We start from the raw sequence: 19,618 nt of genomic DNA on the forward strand, positions 1-19,618 counted from the left end.
AGATTTCAGTTAGACACTGACTTTTAAACATAGTGACAGTTGAGATCCTGAGATGCTCATAAGAACAAAATAATGGTAGCTTCAGTTCCATGCCAAGAGCAAAAACAGGTCACAATAGTCATTATCTATTGGAATAGCAAGTGTTCAAAGTAATTTCTAAGTTCCTGGGAATCTAGAGAATTGGGCACTGCAGAAACCTGGAAAGGGCCCTGAACCTTAAGGAATGCAGAATAACAATCAGTCCTAGAATAAGGGCCCTTAGGGTCTATATTGTGTTTCTAGCTATTGCTCAATTTAGAGCAAACACCAGTCAGGATTTATCCTTGTTAATAATAGCTGGTATGTGAAACTCTGATGTCCAAGACAGAGAAAACATCTAAAAGAAAGAAAATACACCAGAAGAGAAGAAAGGAAAAAGAGATGTCCCATAATCCCATTTGTGTATTTGCAAGGTGCTTTTAGCATATTTTGCATTTTCTACTTCTTTGTTATACTATTTTCAATAGCATGCATTCCCCTGCTTTATTTAAAGGCATGGAATCATTCTTATCTGCTTTGGGTCAGACAAGCCATTTCTTTAATAAGAAGCTTTGCCACAATCCCATCTCTGATAAGCAAACTATTTCTTGTATTAAGCTATTTCTCAAACCTGATTCCTTATGCACTAAAAACCTTTTAATCCTGTGACTATTTTAACTTTCCTTGACTCTCTTGCCTTGACATCTTGCCCTCTTTCTTGATATACTTCAAAGTTCCAAATTCTAATTGTGAAACTCTATGCCCATTTTGTCTTTAATACTTTCCTCAAGTCCATACAGCATTTCCTCATAAAAGATATGGTGGAAAATATCTTATATCAAAGATGGTCAAGCATAGTCTATGATTATAAATAGAGCCAAAAGCAATGCTGAACATCTGCTAGATACCTGGAATTATGAACTTCAGGCTTGTCCTATTGCCTTTAGGAGTCTTAAAACCTGGAAGCTAACTGGTGCTTTTTAAAAAGCAAAGTACTAGTGCCCTTTGTTGTTGAGCTATCCTATGTGACTCCATTTGGGCTTTTCTTGGCAAAGATACTGGAAAGATTTGCTACTTCCAGCTCATTTTACAGATGAGGAAACTGAGGCAAATAGGAGTAAGTGACTTGCCCAGGGTAACATAGCTAATAAGTGTCTAAGGCCAGATTTAAAATCATAAAGAAGAGTCTTCCTGATTCCAAGCTCTATCCACTGTACCATTTAGTTTCCCTAGCCCTGTCCTTAAGACTTTCTAAATCCCAGAAGCATCTTTAATTCAAAAGATAAATAAGAGTTTTTGTGGCTTCAGTTAAAAAGGGTTACTAGACTCTAGAGTCAGTAAAACAGTATACTAAAAAGAGCCATTAGTTCTAGAATCAGAAGACATGAGTTCAAATTCTATCTCTGTCCATACTTAACCTCCCTTAGCCTCAGTTTTTTAATCTGTAAAAAGACCAGATGACTTCTCAGGTGCCTTCCAGCTTCCATTAGGCTATAACCCAGGTTCAAATTTCAGTTATGATAACTTACTTCCAAAGTAAGGATAACTTTATTCATTCATTCATTCATTTATTTAATTATATTGGTTGTTTATTTATTTATTTATATTTATTAATTATGAATTTATTTATTGTAAAGAAGAAAGTTCTTTGCAAAATATCAAAGCATTAAATAAATAAGGGTTCATATTATTAATAAGGAAATTAAAATTTTAAAGTTGACCAAATGGTACTATGTTTCCCCCTCTCCACAGACATACTTCAAACTCTTAAGTGCATTCAAAATAGTAGCAAATATAACTCCCTACACATACTCATGATATCAAATACAATCTCAAAGAGTCCAAGTAAAAGAAAATATGTCCCAGCTGGGACATACTGTGAAAAAGGCAAAATTTATTTTGTATATCCTCCTGCTTCTTATGAATGCATTCCTTTCCTCTGGGGGGGGGGGGGGAGGGTTGCTTTGCTCTCTCACTGCCCAGGTGGCCTTTGTTTCCCTTGACCCTTTCCCAGTCCTACTGCTGTATTTCACTTGTGTGTCTTTCTCTTGTGAAACTGACCTATGAAGGCTGATCCATTCCTATTACATGGTATTCATGCTTAATATGCTTCCCAAAGGAAGGAATATTTTAATGGGGTTTCTGGAATTAGAAATTCTTAGCCCAAAAGAATGAATGCAATTTCAGGCTACAAGGAAGTATTTTTGGATGGGCTCCTCTCCCCTTCCTCCTCTTAAAATATCATATTTAAATAACTATACCCTTTTCTAATTCTTTCAGCTGTGCTTTTGTAGTAACATCCTCTGTGACACCTGCAGAATGGTGCTTCACACATTCTTACCTCAGCTACCAAAGGGCAAAGGTATCTCTAATAAACCTTTTTAATACCCAAAAAATTGAATGGATGATACCAATTTCAAGAGGACTTTGTTACAAAACAGCAAATAGGTTTACAATATGTATACCGAATTTCATCTGAAGTTACTTTTATTGGGACCAAGTTACCTAGAAATATAATTTAGAATGGAAAGAGCCTTTAACTGTCTCTTGGAGTAGCAGGCACACACCTACCTAATTTTCTTACTTGAGTAAACATTTCTATCCAACTTTTAAAACTTTTTGAAAACTTGATTTGTAACGGCATAACGTCCATAGCTGTAGCCCTAGCAAGGAGCAAGTAAAATGAGTAACTTCCCAGCCAAGCTAGCTCCTCCTACTCACACCGCCACCCTCAAAAAGTCAGAAAGCAATGACTGTAAGTTGTTAGAAGGGGAAAGAACAGTCTTTCCATTATAGTATTAAACTAAGCTAAACTTTTATATATGCATCCTGATGCCTACCCTTAAGGTACTCCCCTAATTTGCAACTGCCACTCTTTCTGTGCCAGTGCCAACTCAGCAGAAGGCTTCCTCTAAGCCTTGGAAAGGAAGCAGGATTTCCAAAAGTCATAGCTTATTGAAATGTTGTGGTGATTCCATGAAGTTTGTAAGTTGTAAATTGAATCAGAGGTTAACTGTGGAGCTACATTATTGAAGTGCTGGGTGTTCCTTTTCTATCTTTGACTAGGAGATATTTTATTTTTAATTTAATTAATTTTCTTTAATTTGTACTCATCTCTTTTGTTATTACACCGCCTCCAGTTTCTCTTCCCTCCTCTAGCCACTGAATGATCCCTTTTAACAAAGAATAAGAAAGAAAGAGGGGGAAAAAAGCAATGCAGTGAAACTAACCAGCACATCAGTCAGTTCTGGCAATATATGAAATGTGCCACAAACATAGTCCCTCACCTCTGCAAAGAAAGGAAGAAGGTACATTTTCATGGAGATGATTTTTGAGACAGAGCTTTTTTTCTCCTTTATTAAAACTGCCAACTTGTGTGGAGAGAGCACAACTATTATCTAGAAGGCAAATCTAAAATGACAATACTATAGCATCAATCTAGAGCTAAAAGGGACTTTAGATAGTCTCCCTCAATCCTTTTATTTTATGGGAGAGAAAATTGAAGCCAGAGAGATAGTGATTAGGATAGCTAGGAATTCAAATCTTTCTATTAGAGATTTAACTAGCCAAAATTACAGTTGGGACACATTCAACAGTGTATTTAAGGTGGGAATAAAGTTGAAAGACCAGTTCTATTTCGTGTGTAGTCACACCGGAGGACAGAGCTCATCCCATAGAAAAAACAGAAGGAAATATTAGTTTTGTTATCAGAATACCTGGATTTAAATTCAGGCTGTGTCATTTTGGGCAAGTTTCTTAATTTCCTTGGGTTTCAGTTTTCTCATTTGTAAAATACAGATAATAATAATACAGTTGTGAAATCATGTAAATAAAGCAATTTAAAATCTTAGGACTACATAAATCTTAATGATTGTTATTAATGCTATTATTAAATGGCCTCTCAGGTCTCTTCAAATTCCACAACTATGGTTCTATTATTCCTAGAGAATCCCATGGACCAGCTGTCCCCTATGCTTCTAGATGATGGAGATGAGGTACAAGAACAGCAGTTAACACATGATCACCATGGATAGGATCACCACATGCCGTTGTACTAGGACAAAGCCATGTGAACCTGTTCTGGTATGGTTCTTTCTGCTAAATTTAGTGCTGTTACCAGGACAGGTAATTTCCACACTCATTTTCTCAGTGTTTACTAGTTATAATATACAAGATACAATAAGGTTAAATTTACTTCAAAGTCAAACATCTAGTTAAGAGTCAATGAGTCAGCTTTGACCACTAATTTTTAGTGCCCATTGAGCTTATCTTTTGATAACCACAGGAGTAGAAAAGGTCATCAAAACCATCTTATTTTCTCAGCTAACCAGGTAGATTACTCAGTTATCAACTCAGGAATGTTTTTCATTTCAGATTTTCAATCTCTTGTTTTGTGTATTCAACATTCTCCAATAAAATTACATTCTGATAAGGACATAAGTTAATTTTTCCTATGCTGCATTTCTACCTTAAAAAGGCCAAAGAAGAGAGGAAGGCAGAAAAGGAAAAAAAGAAAATGAGGGAAAGAAAAGGAAGTAGTTCCATGCTAAACTGAAGAGTTCCTTATTTTACAACCAAGAAAAACAAGCTAACCCCCATTTTTTGATATGTATTAGGGAGCAAAATATCAACTGAGATTTATCACACATAGAATCACAGTGTTAGACCTGGAAGAACCCTTAGAAGCTTCTAGTTCAATTCCCTTATTTTGGAGGCCCAGAGCTTTCAGTAATTTGCTAAAGATCACAGGGTTATTAGTGTATCAAAGATGGAATTTGAACTTGGGGTCTCTACTTCCAAAATCTAGTTCCCTTTCCACTGTAGAAAATAAAGCTCAAGGAAGCTGTGTCTAGCCCAAGATGACACAGCTAGTTAGAAATGGAATGGGATTAGAGTTCATCTAGATCCTTCTAATTCATCTCACTTTTCACTACCCATGCTACCTCAATCTATCACCCAAAAGATAGCACTTAGCATGGCAACAGACTTAAAAAGCCATCCTTTAACAGCTTCCTCCAGTTTTAAAGATGAAGAAATTCAGACTCAGAATTTAGTAACTTGCTTAAGGTTACACAACAAGTAGGCTAGTTAAGATTTGAACTCATCTTCCAACTCTCAGTCCAGCCCTCTTTACAGTAAATATAGCATGACTTTGGGATTGCTCATATCTTTTAAACCTTTTTTTTTTTTTTTTAATGGAGACAGGAAGTAAACTGATAATTTCATCTTTTTATTGTCTGATTTCTACTCTTAATGGCATGTTTAAGCTTTCAGACACCTTGGATTTCTTCTCTGTGAATAAGAAATTAACATCTAACATTAAAATAAAAATCCCATCTGAAAAAGTCAAAATCCGAAAGGCAAGTCCATCCTTACCTTCCTCATTTAAAATCCACGGCAAAAATGTAAATATTGAGTCAAAGCCACAAGTGCTTTCTTCAAAGGCACAAGAGCCAGCAGGGAGCTCCACAGCTCTGGCAAACTGCAGCACTGCCGGTACAAAGAAAGTTTCAATACATGTTCCCTGGGCCAAACTTTAAGCAGAGATGATCACATGCAAGCCAGCGTAGGTGGAGGGAAAACTTGGGGGAGAGAGGGCTGCATTGGTGTTTTGAGAATACCCTTCCCCACCGTCTGCACTCTCCACCCCACCCCCAATATCGGCCAAGACGGGACCAGAGAGCAAATTGCAAGAGCAGTACAGGGCATCGCGCGCTCCGTTGCCAGCCCAGAAGAGCCCGGCGCTCTCTCCAGGGAGAGAATGAGCTTTCTGTAGCGCACGCCCATAGCAAAGCTTCCCATTACGGTGGGCAGCATAGAGGATAGGCTCCAGTGGGGCAAAGTTTAGAGTGCTCTTACTCCTGGTCCTGACTCTTACCTTGCACTGCCAGGAAGACACCGCACAGGAGCATAGTCGCCCTTCAGGGAGGAATTGGAAAGATGCAGCTCTCAGACTTTAAGATGACAGCTCACTGCAACGCGATGACTTAAGAGTTGGAAGGGGGAGAGGGAGGGCTGAGAATCAGAGGTAGCCGCACTGGGGGGAGTGGGCGGGGAACGCCACTGCGGGTATATAAATTGTCGCCTGCAGAGACAGCAAAGTGAATTTCTAGATGAGCCCAACTTGGGATCTCAGCTCTGTGTGTCTCCTCGTGAAGCTGGAGGTTACTGAAGGAGCGTCACGAGCGGCGAAGGCTGCAACGGCAGCTCCAGAACTGGAGTCCAGAATGGAGTTCGCTCTGCTGCACAGCTGGTCCTCAGCGGAGCTAGGGAGGGAGGAGACAGCTGTACGTTTTCGGGCCAAACCCAGGCCTGGCTAAGGAAAGATTGGAAGAGGAGAAAGAGCAGGTCAGGATGTAGGCCCTTGGCTCTGGTATTTGACTCTAAAAGAATGATCCAGGAGACGTTATTACAAGGAGACCCAATACTGAATTGAGCGGAGCTGAGAGAATGATAATTCCCCACCTTTCTTCTGGGGGAACCAGATTATTTCTGGGGACCTTTGCAAGAACTTGCCCGCATCTGGTTTACCGAATCATCTAGGTTTATCCCTTATTTCTAACTTCTTCTCCCCAGAATAGAACAGGGTTGGAATGTGTTCAGGACATATTCTTGGGTGTTTGGGGTACTGATAATGCAATAATAAACTTTACACAAAAGTGCTTGTCTTAACTACCAACAGTTCAGTTATATTCTTTGTATCCAGAAGAATCTTGGGCCAAAAATCTGTAACTCAGCTAAGGAGATAGTCGTTTCTTCAATCAGATGAGTCCCTTTTTTGCTAAATTTGCTCTTCTTTTGGTGTGTGTAGTACACATTTTTTTTTCCTTTTTAGGCATCCAAAAATGTTTTTTTTTAGATTCTTTGGCAAGAATTTTCCCCTTCCTAAATTATTCCCCCAAGCTCCAAAGTAAAAAAATAAAATAAAATAAAACCCACCCCTACAAAAAACAAAACAGTCCCCTCCACTTCAGAGTATAGATGAAGAAAAAGGAACTAATACAATTTATAATGTCTGTTCCTTGACCTTAATAGACGTATCTGAGATAAAAATCTTAGGGGAAAGAAAGCAAGGGTTACTGTTAAAATTTAAAAATATTAATTACCCACATAGTGTTTTAAAGTTTAGTAAGGTCATTCTTCACATTATTAGGTAGTCCTAGTATTCTAACTTTCATGATCTCCTCAGTGGGACTATTCTCCATTTTTGCAAATCCCACCACATCTATACCTGCCTGTCCTGCAGAATTCTTGTCCATGTTCTTCCATAAGTTCCCCATGCCCCAAAGTGCTGAAGGCCTTCCTCAAATTCCATTAAAATTTCATGAATAACTGAAAAAAACTAAAAAATTTGTTGTTTTTAAAAATCATTTATTACAATCAAATGAATTTATCTAGGTGTCTAAGGATGGACAGGGAAACAACATAAGTATGTTAAGAAAACATTCAGAACCACATGATTATTTCCACAGATGCAAATAAGGTATTTTACAAAGTGTAATACTTATTTATGTTAAAATACAAAGTAAAGGCATCGATTAATGGTTTTTGACTTTTTTTTTTTTTTTTTTTTTTTTCCTGTCAGGGGAACCTTTGGCAATCTGGTGAAGCCTATAGGGGGCAGTTAGTTGAACCTTAGCTAGTATATAAAGTACTTGATACTTAGTGGCTGTGTGACCTTGGAAAAAAGTCACTTCACTCTGCTTGCCTTGCCAAAAAAAAAAAAAAAAAAAAAAAAAAAAAAAAAAAAAAAAAAAAAAAAAAAAAAAAGAGCCTATGAAAGACATGCTTTCTCATACAAGTTCTTGGCCCACCCTAAAATAACCCACAGATCTCTTAGGATATTCTATGGACCCCCAGCTTGAGAACAGTTGACAAAGGTATTTTTAAAAGTATGTACCAAAAAAAATACAAGCTTCATAAGCAATGGGAAGTTTTCCCAGTAAGTACAAAAACAAAAGATGTCCTCTTTCTCTGCTGTTATTTGATAAAATTCTAAAAATAATAGCAACAATAATAAGACAAGAGAAAGAAATCAAAGGAGAAACAAAATAATTTTAATTTGATGATAACATGATGGTTTGCTTAGAAAATACTAGAAAATCAGCTAAGGTACTAATTGAGACATATTATAATAGTCTTACATAATACAAACCGAAATTGTAAGGTTTTTGGAGGAATATTCAGTACTTATGGCTAAGGTTGTGCCATAACAAAAATGACAATATTACCAAAGTTAATTTTAAATATAAAAATATATGTATTTAATATAAGTATTAAAATATATGATATGTATTATATTTATTATATATGTGTATATATATAATTATATATATTATATATAAAATAAATATAGCAGGTTTATTTCTGCCAGATTGCTCCCAGTTTCCCCAACATTTCTTAATAAAGAGGAGTTCTTTCCCAAGTAATGGGAAACTTTCCCAGATTTTGATTTTTCTTTATCTCTTCTGTTCCACTGATCAACTTTTCTACTTTTAAATCAATACAAAATTATTTTGATTTTTAATATAGCTTGAGATCTAAGAATCACATTCCCTTTTTATTACTACTCCTTTTTCATTATTTTCCCGGCTATGCTGGATCTTCTTTTCCTTCAAATGAATTTTATTACTGTTCTATATAGTTTTATAAAATATTCTTTTGCTAGATTAGTATAACATTAAAATGTAAATTAACTTTGGTAATATTATCATTTTTGTTATATTAGCACAACCCTAGCCATAAGTACTGAATATTCCTCCAATTTAAATTTTTTAAAAATGTCTTTAGAAAACATTTTAATTAAATCTATATAAGTACTAGGCGTATTTTGGTAGATTGACTTCCAATTATTTTATGTATTTGATAGTTATTTTGAACTGGAGTCCTCTTTTCATAATTGTTTCTTATATTTTGTCATTATTTAGAAATTTTGTGGATTTTTGTGGGTTTATTTTATACCTTACAATTTTGCTGATACTATTAATGTCTCAATTAGCATATTTGATGATTCTTAACTGAACAGGAGATAGAAGTAGCTATAGAAGATTTTAATTATATTTGAAAAGTTTCTGCACAAATGAAAAATTAATATATCTCAGATAAGAAGAGAAGCTGTCAGTCCTGATGAGAGGTAACTAGGGCAGGTGACTGTGTAAGTAGAGAGAAGGGAACTAATAATATTAGATGCTATCAAGTTAGAATCAGCAAGATTTGACAACTAATTAGATATAACGGGAAAGAGGGAACAGCATTTGAAGTTTGTAAACTGGGGTAACCAGAAAGATGGTAGTGCCTTCTGCCAAAATAAATGACCAGATAGATAGAATTTATTACCTTTTTTAATCGTCTTAACTTTGTATTTATTATAAACTTACTCTGAATCATAATCTGAAATCAAAAGCCCTTTATTTTTTTAATTGAATTTTATTCTATTTTTAGTTCCAAATTCTTTCTCTTCCTTCTCTTCCTTCCTGACATATTAAGTAAAGGAAAACAAAATCCTTTACAAATATCTATAATTATACAAAAGAAATCCCCACATTAGCTATATAAAAAAGAAGGAAGGAAGGAAAAAAGAAAGAGAGAAAGGACGGAAGAAAGAAAGCAAAAAGAAAGGAAGGAAGGAAAGAAAATATGTTTTGGTTTGTACTCTGAGTTCACCAGTTATCTGTCTGGAGGTAGAAAGTATGTTCCATTATGCTTTATTTATTTTTTTTTTGTAATTGTGATTGGTTATTGTGTTGATCAGCATTATTGTCTTTCAAAATTCACTTAAAAGTCCTTTCAAGTAATTTCCCCCTAACTTTTGAATCTGCTTAGTATCTGTACTTTGGTGGCATAACTGTTTAGTAGGCAAAATGATCTATGAGGCTAGATAATAATTCATATAAGAAAATAGAAAAATTAGTGGACCAAAGATTCATTATGAGCTAGTGTGATATAACAGGCAATGACCATGCAATTTTATGATTTTAATGATTTTATGATAATAGAAGCAGTATGTAAAATTGTGGGATTGATAATCTTGCTGTATTTTATCATTATGTTTAGAACACATGAGATTTTTTCCCCTTGACAATAACCTCCTTGGGAAACAGTCCTTTCTACATTAAAGAATAGTAGAGTAATATTTTTTGAAGGACATTTGACAAGCTGGGGTGTGTACAAAGGAGATTAGTACACATTGAGTGGAGACTCAAACCATGCTATATAAGGATTTGTTGAAACAAAAAAATTTGAGTATATTTTAACGTGGAGAAAAGAAGGTTTAATGGATGACTATCATTATAGTCTTCAAGGTTGATTCATAGAAAAGAGATTATGTTTTTCTATTTGCTTCCAGAGAACAGAACTAAAGCTATGAACTGAGAATATAAGAGGGGAAAACTTCCTAACAATTATTGTTTCTAAAGATAGAATGGGATGCCTCACGAATAATGTTCCATCACTAGAAATCTTCAAGCAGAGACCATTTGACAGAATTCTTGTAATTCTGCATCCCTAAGTATGCAATATTGTTAAGATTCTTACAAGGTACTTATGCACTTAGTTCACACCTTTAAAGTTCGATCATTGGTCCACACATGAGAGTCACACCTTTAAGAGAGCATCTTTTAAGGAACTCCCACAAGCCCAGGGAGTACCCAGAAGCCCATTCTCTGGGAGGATATAAGGAGCCAGGATGGAATCAAAGAGAGGACTTCTCGGGAGAACTTCAGGGGACTTTAGAGGAGAGGACTTCCGGGAGATTCACAACAGAGAAACCCACAAGCCCACTCAGGAGGAGGAGGAGTCTGATTCATTCCCACGTGTCTACCTTTGTGCTGGCTGGAGACATTGGAGAAGATGAGAGACTGGAGGCTGGAGGACTAACCTTTGGATTTGGAGACATTCGGACAAGAGCTCTCGGGAGACAAGAAGAGAGTTAGACCTCTACTAAAGCTAACTGGGCCCCCGGAAAAGATTCAGGATTTTGAAGGACACAATAGAGGATCTGGCTGCATTTGGGATTATTGGAACTGAACTGAAGCCAAGGCTGCCTCCAGAAGCTCCCCAAGAAACCTGCCCCCAAGAGAACGATTATGATTTAGAGACAACAGAACATCACACAATATATTGCTGCTATAGGAAGCACCTACATCAACTCAAGGATATTTACAGAAAACTATGTATTATTCTCTACTGTATCTGTGAGTTTAGAACCAACTGAAATCAGAATTGCAATGGTCTGGTTAGCTTTCTGGAGGTCTCTGACCAGCCTTGGTTTCAGCAGAGTAATCACCACTAGAATAGTCAGGGATAAAGTCCAAAGTCTTTATTATCTCCTTAACAGTGTGTCTCCTTCACCTGGGGCCCAGCTAGCTTTCTGGAGACCCTCCGGAATGGGTCTTGATTTTGTGCGGGATGTAGAAGACTCTTACCCAAAATGACTATTCAGAGATCACTCAGTAGAAAACAGAAAGATGTGTTTATTAAAACCTCCAGTGTATGAGCCATGAGATAAGGGAAAGAGAAAACTCATGGACGGAGGGCTAAAGAAGTAGTAAAGATACACAGCTTTTATACAAGAGATTACATCACAAGTAAGAGAGCTTTGAGAAGGGGAGGGGGAGACATCTAATTGGTTATTGCTATCCAGAGAGATTGGAATGGGAGATTTCTGTTTCCCCAAAATCACCTGATTTCTAGGAAACAAAATCAGGCCTTCAGGCTTAAGATATAGCTGGCCAACGCTCAAGTAAATATGGGCCTGCACATGTTATATAGGTCAAAGGGGAAACACAGAAATAATGATAATAAAATACAGAAAAAGAATTCACACATTTCTGTAAGTTCACCTTATCTCTCTTCCACACATCATCAAAGTCCAGATCACTACCAGTGGTCCAACATAGTTTTTTTTCTTTGTTTTTTTGGTTTGTTTTTGTTTTTGAGAATATTTTTGAACATATGATTTCATCAGTGTAGGGAATTCTCATTGAAGAATTTCCCCTAACAATGCAGATTTGAACTTTTCTGCAACTTACACACTTGCAGAACTGACTAGGGCACTGAGTGGTAAAGTAATTTGGATCATATACCCAGTATTTTTCAAAGGAAGGATTCCAAGGACAAATCTTGACCCAACAGAATGCAAATTTCTTGCAAGCAGGGATTGTATCATTTATTGTATTTGCATACCACACATTTAGCATAATGCCTTGAATATAATAGATGCTAAATAAATACTTATTGTATTTGTATTTGTATATTGTACAGCATATCAGTAGTCACTGATATATTGTAATGCCTCATGATGTTTGGAATCAAATGTAAAAACAACAACAACAACAACAACAACAACAACAACAACAACATTTTTTGCCTGGGTAGGAAATATGTTTACATCAGAGAAAATAGTCATCTTTACTTATCTCCATGATATTTACAAATTCTTTGGTTTCCTTGTAATGCCAGAGAAACTGAGGCATGACAGAGATTCCTTTTTAATGTGGAGAGTTTAGGCTAGCTGACTGAATAGAACTCATGTTCAAAAGTCATTTTTGGTACTGAGGAACTAATTGAGGCAGGGAACTTTTATTACTAACTATGGTTTGCAAACAGAATAACCTGAATATACAATCTTATAGGGGAAACAAAGGCAGATAAGGATGGGGCGAGGATACTGGGTGAGCAGACAAGCCATAACTCCAGAAAAGGACCATAACTTAATTCTCACAGGATAAGGGTCAAGATAAGAAGTTCGAGGGCAGGAGGCAGTGAAGCAAGAGGCAATACTCAAATGGAGAGGGAGTTATCCTAGCAAGGATGGAGATAATGCATCTGGATTTTATACAATGGAATGTAAAGTGGCCAGAGTTTCAAGGTTTTTCCTGACTCAATCCTCCCAGTCCTAATATCAAGGAAAAAAGGAGTGGAGCTATAATAATTTTATTCAGGGCATAGCAATTCAGGTGTTATGTCCTGAACGACACAACTGTCGTTCAGGATATAACACCTCTTATAGCCTGGTAAACTGAAACATAGAATACAGAATACAGAACCCTTGATTAGGCACTGTTCTCCCTCATGTGATAAGATCCACTGTTAATTTATCCATGTGAAGTAAATCTCTACTGCTTTTTATTATGTGTGAAGGAATGACCCATACAGAAGGGAACAAATGTCCATTTCTTGAGTTGTTCTTTCTTTCCTCCATCTTCCCACCATCACTGCACTTTGCTGTTAAGGACGTAACTATCTTGTCTTACTTGTTTGGGAGAAGACTGGGGAAGGGATTTGTTGGGTAAGTGGGAGACTGGCTGCTCTCCAAAATTGCTGCCAGTTTTAGGGGAGTTAAAGAAGTATATTAGTCTGTCAATAGTTATCAAAGTATCTAAGGTAGGAGATTTGAAAATATGGTTTTTAAAAAGGATCAAAAGGCACCAAAGATCAATCAATAATAACCTTAGGAGAAATATACTTAATATTTTAAATTATAAGTTTTTTAAAAAGGTGGGGGGGAATTGTTAAGACAATAGATCCTCTATAAATTTTAGTAGATTTTAATGCTATTAGTATTAATAACAATGGTAATTATTAGTATAGTTATCATTGTTAGTAATAATTATAAATTTTAATGTTATCATTGTTAACAGTTATAATAATTACTAAGCATAATAATGATTATCATTATTATTTGTTATAGTATTGGATGTAGAGTCAGAGGAAAGATATAATTTCAAATGTTAGATTTGCCATTTATCTGTTTGACTTTAATCTTACTGGGTCTCAGTTTCTTCATCTATAAAATTAGGGAGTTTCACAAAATGATTCCCAAAGTCTCCTTCACTGCTAAAGGTATATTTTTGACACTTAGATGGAGCTCAGTATGAGCAAAGAGTATGAATACAATATCCAAAGAAGCCAACAAAATCTTGGACTGCACTGTCATTGTTAAGAAGTATTTAAGTACATATTATCTTCTATATCCAGTGCTAAATGCTGGGGATACAAGAAAAGGGGGGAAAAGTCACTGTCCTCTAGAATACCAGAGACACCAGAATAATAGAGATGATAGAGTCCCATATTCCTCTATCCTAGAGATAATGTGGTATCGTGAAAGACACACACACACACACACACACACACACACACACGGGGGGGGGGGGGGGGAGGGAAAGGAAGAGAGAGAAACACGAGAGACAGAGAGAGATAGAGACACAGTGACACAGGTGGGGGGGAGGAAGGGAGGGAGAGAGAGAGGACAAGAGAAAGAAGGAGGGAGGAGGGAAAGAGAGAGGAGAGGGAGGAAAAAAGAGACAGAGATAGAGACAGGAAGAGAGGGGGGAGGGAGAGGAAAAGAGGAAAGAGAAGGGCAAGGGAGAGGGAGGCAGGGGGAAGACAGACAAAGAGAGCAATCAGGAATCAAAAAACTGGGTTCAAGTCCCACCTCTGACCCATTTGGGTGTATGATCCTGAGCAATTTGTTTATTCTCTAAATCCTTCCAAAATGTGTTAACTTACAAAGTAGATCCCTATCTAATTTGATAGAAGAACTTTGGGGAAATATATATGTGTGTGTGTGTGTGTGTGTGTGTGTGTGTGTAGCTTTCATATCCCTCCCATCTCAACATTCCCACAATCCTTCTCTATGTTTTTCTTACATAAGAGTGACGACATAGGCCTTGAAATCAAAGAAGAATTGATTTAAAATTTTACATTTAATCTGCCTCAGTTTTCTCATCTGCATGCTAGGGATAATAATAACTGGAGAACTTATACTGACAGTTTATTGTAAGGCTCAATCAAAAGAATTTAAAGCAATTTATAAACTTTAAGTTGCTTTATCTTATTTATTATTCTTTTATTTATGTCGTTATCATCTCTTTTTAAAAATTATTATTACCATGCACTTATGGCATTGCATTATAATTTCTGTATAGATGACTTTTTTCACCTTATCTCCATAAAGGTCAAAACCATGTCTTCTTTAATTTCTCAAACATCATATTCTGCAAATCAATCAGCAACTATCTCATTAACTGCCTATCATTGTAGGTTCAGGAGATAAAAAGACAAAAGTGAAACAGTGACTGCCCTCAAGTAGGTTACATTCTACTGAAAAGGTATATTTTCACAGGAAAATAAGCACAAAATACAAACAAAATTAATGCAACATTATTTGGGGGGCACCAACAACTATTGAAGGATTCAGGAAAAGCTATCTGAAGGAGAAAGCACTTGAACTGAAGCTTGAAGAAAGCAAGGGATTCCAAGAAATTTAGATGAGGAAGAAGAAGCAATGTGATACTGATGCAGTTTCTCAATTCCTGGTGGACAAGAGGCTAGTGGCAATAAGAGAGTTGTTAAATAACCCCTTTAAATTGGCTGTAGGTTTAGGAGTGAAAGAATTCACTCATTCCCGAATTATTAATTGCAAATGAAATGGTGGATAGAAATGAGTTTCTAGTGGAAAATGGAGTTTTGGCACTAAGAAGGCTTTCTCAGAGGGCAGAAGAGTCCTGGCAGCTGAGCAAGCTACCTAGGGCTGTCTGCAAAGATCTTAGTTGAGGGAAGCTGTTATATTGGGTATCTTGATGGGGGCTAGGACAGCCCAAGCTGATCAGACCAGGGGCTTCAGGAGCCAAGATTCCCAGGCTTAGATTCTTATCAGTTTTCAGCCTGTATCTCCTATTGGAATTAACAACATTTCAAAGGGGTGCTTTTTTACTCGAATTTCTAGTTGAATCAAAGGTATCCTGGAAAGGTAACTTATCTGGGGGGGGGGAGGCGATATGCCTTTCCCAAGAGGGGCTGAAACTCTGAAAGGGATCACAGATCAAAAAGAAATACAGTTTCTTAAAGGGACCACAGCTTTAGTAAAGGAAACAGTTTCCTCCTGCTTCAATACTACAGGTGAAATTTGTACAAAGGTTCAAGAAAAAGTAGATATGGTGTCCTGCATACAGATCAGCAAGTCAGACAGTTCAGCTAGAATTTAGGGTGTGAGAGAAAGATTTCCAGCCATCTCCAAACCCCTTACTATTCATCAGTCTGGAATCATACTAAAAGAAGGAAGAAATCTTTGATTATTTCAATTAATGGAAATGTCACTTGAGTTCCCTTTTGACTAGATGGAAAAGAGAATCCTTAGAGAAAGTGGTTTAAAAAAAGTTTTTTTTAAAGGTTTAGAAAAATTGTTATCTTGGCAATTTCAAAATTGAAACTATCATTGTTCATATAAAAATGCTTCAATTCATTAATCATTAAAGAAATACAAATTAAAGCAATTCTGAGGCTCTAATTGATATATGTCAAATTTTTAAAGGTGACAAAAAGGGAAAATTGAATCGGGTTGTGGTCCCTTTAAGAAACTAGTCCTTTCAGATTGATTTATTCCTTTCTGATTCCCAACCTCTCCTAGCTGATCAATTCAAGAAGCTAGGACCTTTGATTCACAAATCCTGGTCAAAAGCACCCCCTTTGAATTCCAATAGGAGATCTGGGCTCTCTCAGCCCTCATGGGATCTGAGCCAACTTGGAACAGCCCCGTTAGCTAAATATCTCATTATAAAAGAGCCAAGCTGGAGTCCTCTCTTTACAGAGGTTCTAAACATGCCAGCCTTACTCCTGGGATGCCAAGGATCTCTTCCCACTGGAACACTGTTTTCAGTGCCCTCTTATCTCTACCTTCATCTTTTACTAACTAGATTTTAACCTTACTTCCAAACCCCATAGTAAACCTCTTTTATCAGTCTAGGTTTTTGGGCCTGTAAATTCCTTTACAGGGGACTCTTGTGCCACCACTAGATGTTATTTAACTCCCTATCCTTGCGCCAAATCCGAAGGTGTAGCAAAGGAGCTCTATTTGACTCTCTGTACCCTGGACCTGCCACTAGACCTCATTTTCATTTGGGTACCCCAAATCTAGACCTCATCAAAATGACAAATATTGGAGAGGCTGTCGAAAAGTAGGCACAATAATGAATTATTAATGGAGCTGTGGATAATTAGTGAAGTTAAGTCATTCTCAAAAGCTATTTAGAATAATGCTCCAGAGGTATAGAATTGTCCATACTTTTTGTCCCAGCAATATCTGTACTAGACCTATTTCCTAAAGGGAAAAAAAGACAGGGAAATGGGCCTATATGAATAAAAATATTTATAGCAGCAGTTTTTATAGTAAGAAAGCAACCCTTGGAAATTAAGTAGGACTTATGAATTGGAGAATGGCTCAATAAGTAATGATATGGAACATACCAGCCCCAAAAGGCAAAATGCTGTACAATAGAGAGCTATGTGCTGCTTCCTTTCCCAAGAGAGGCCAGAAAGCTGCTGATATAGGCAGTCTTTGGTGCAGGTTCATGTTATCTTTGCCAAAACATCTGGATGATTTTTATGGTGCCTTTGAACAGAAATTTTGCCTATTCTATTGACATGATTATAAAACAGGGTTGGAGAAGTATAAGTAGGAACAGATCTGTTCCTGATTAACCCTAACAACGTACATGTGTTTGGCATGTTGACTGAGCACATTATGGGGTTCTCTGCAAAAGAGCCTGTCACTTGTTGAAAAGATTTTGATTTTCCTCATGACAACTTAGCCCTCATGACACCTCTCTGCAAGAGAGTTTCTTAAAGAGAAGAGATTTAAGGAAAGAAAATGTTCCCAGATAAAGGATAAGAAAATAGACTTCAAGTTCTTTCAGAACATTTATAATGTCTTTGAGTCAAGCATCAGAAGTCTACAGTGGAAAAGAGCACATTTTCTTAATATTTGAAGACAGTCGAGGCAGCCTTAGGGGAAACTGAAGTAGGCAGTGTTTGTCTTTGGAGCTCTTGTGCCTTTTTTTTTCTCTGTCAACTCCTCTCTTGTTTCTCATGCTGCCTTCGAGCTGGTAATTCCCTGGCCTCCTCTACCACAAGCCTTCCCTTTTTCCAGTGCCTAGAGATCCAAAATTACTTTTCTTTCCTCTGCCACAACTTTTTAGTGACTTATCTCTTCTAAGTATCTAAGAGGAAATATCTAATTAAATTCCTTATAGGGAACTTTTTTTTTTTTTTTTTTTTAAGAGATGAATGTCCAGTTAATGGGCTGACAAGTGGGTGGGACAGTAGGGATCACAAAAACAGAGTATTCTCAGAGATTCTCAGAGTAAAAAAAAGGGATTTATTACAATTTCTTGAGAAAGGGCATCTCCCATTTGATATGGTATTTGTCATTGAAAGGAGTACAAAATAAAAACTTCAAAACAAAGATTATATAGTCAGAACACAGAAGCCCCTACCTTTCTTCGTGGCCTTTTCATCCAATGTTTGGGGGAGTTAGTTTACATTGTAATCCCAGAAATCTAACCCAGAAACAAAACAATAAATTCCCTTTAAAAGAGGTACTTATATGCTAATTAAGAGATGGAGGAAACCAAAATGAACTTTTTTTTTTTTTTTTTTTTTTAGCTATAGCTCTACTTGTTATTATAAAGTCTCAAGTCACAATTAAGGTGTAATTTAAGGCTATATTCCCATGGGAGTTCTTCATTTAGTTAATTCTACACACAGGCAATTCAAAAAGGAAAGCCATTAAGTCCTGTCTGTATTCAAAGAGAAAGGGAGACCATTAAAATTTTTTTACTTCTAGGTTTCTAGGAAGATTTTCATTCTACTCTGGCTCTGCTCCTTACTCTCTGACTTCTTTCTCTATCTTGCTCTAGCAGCCTTTTCATGCTGAAAGATCCCTGAGCCCCACTGCTCTTTCTGATTGATTATTTCTTCCAGACACCTCCATTTTAAGGAAGAGTCCCCTAGGCTAGCCATGTTCCCTCCATTATAATCCAGGTTTCACTCCTGACTTCCTGGATTCTTTTTTTCTGTCATTCCCCAACAGAGATACTTTATTCCTTGCCTTTTTCAGTTTCCTTTTATGTGTTGTTTTCTTCCCTTAGAATATAAATTCCTCCCAGGCAGGAACTGTCTTTCTTTCTTGCTTTTCTCTGTTTCCTCAAAATTTACAACAATGCTTTGAGACTTACTAGCTCTATGACACTGAACAAATCACCCTCTATTAGTCTCAGTTATCTCCTCTGTAAAACAGGAATGATAATAGCACCTACAGGTGGTGTAATACCTGAGAAACCTGAGATTAATTTTTAATCTTTAATATGGAGAGTTTAGGCAACTGAATGGGACTCTTGTCCAAAGCATTTAGTGTAGATAAACTGAGGCAGAGGATTTATATAGGATTTTAGCTAATTAGGGTTTGTAAACAGAATACATAATCTGAGTATACAATCCTATGGAGGAAACAAAAACAGAAAAGGGGGGGAGGTGAGGACATTGGATGAGTGGGCACATAATTCCAGGAAAGGATCATAACTTAATAGAGGTCAAGATAACAAGGTCGAGGGCAAGAGACAGCAAAGTGAGGAGCAATATTCAGATGGAGGGGAAATTATCCTAGCAAGGATCAAGTTAATGCACCTGGAATCTTTGACACAATGGTATATAAGAGTGATCAGAGCTCCAAGGTTTTTCCTAACTCAATTCTTCCTTTCCTAATGGCAAGGATGGGGGTAGGGGAATTACTATGACTCCAACATATCCAGTGCCCAATAGTGTA

At 36.8% G+C, this 19,618-nt stretch overlaps 1 protein-coding gene across 1 annotated transcript in view; it reads right to left on the reverse strand.

Annotated features, from left to right (window-relative positions):
• The window catches only part of MAMDC2 (MAM domain containing 2), a 238,542-nt gene extending 232,262 nt beyond the window's left edge, over positions 1-6,280 (reverse strand). Inside the window, exons 1-2 of the mRNA XM_074280715.1 lie at positions 5,897-6,280; positions 5,395-5,508 (exon numbers count right to left, since the gene is read on the reverse strand). Of these exons, the coding sequence (XP_074136816.1) occupies positions 5,395-5,508; positions 5,897-5,930 (148 nt within the window). The 5' untranslated portion in view covers positions 5,931-6,280. The remainder of the gene's footprint in view (positions 1-5,394; positions 5,509-5,896) is intronic.
• Between the last annotated feature and the right edge of the window lie 13,338 nt (positions 6,281-19,618).

The sequence above is a fragment of the Sminthopsis crassicaudata genome, chromosome 1 (genome assembly GCF_048593235.1).
Source record: "Sminthopsis crassicaudata isolate SCR6 chromosome 1, ASM4859323v1, whole genome shotgun sequence".
Taxonomy (NCBI): domain Eukaryota; kingdom Metazoa; phylum Chordata; class Mammalia; order Dasyuromorphia; family Dasyuridae; genus Sminthopsis; species Sminthopsis crassicaudata.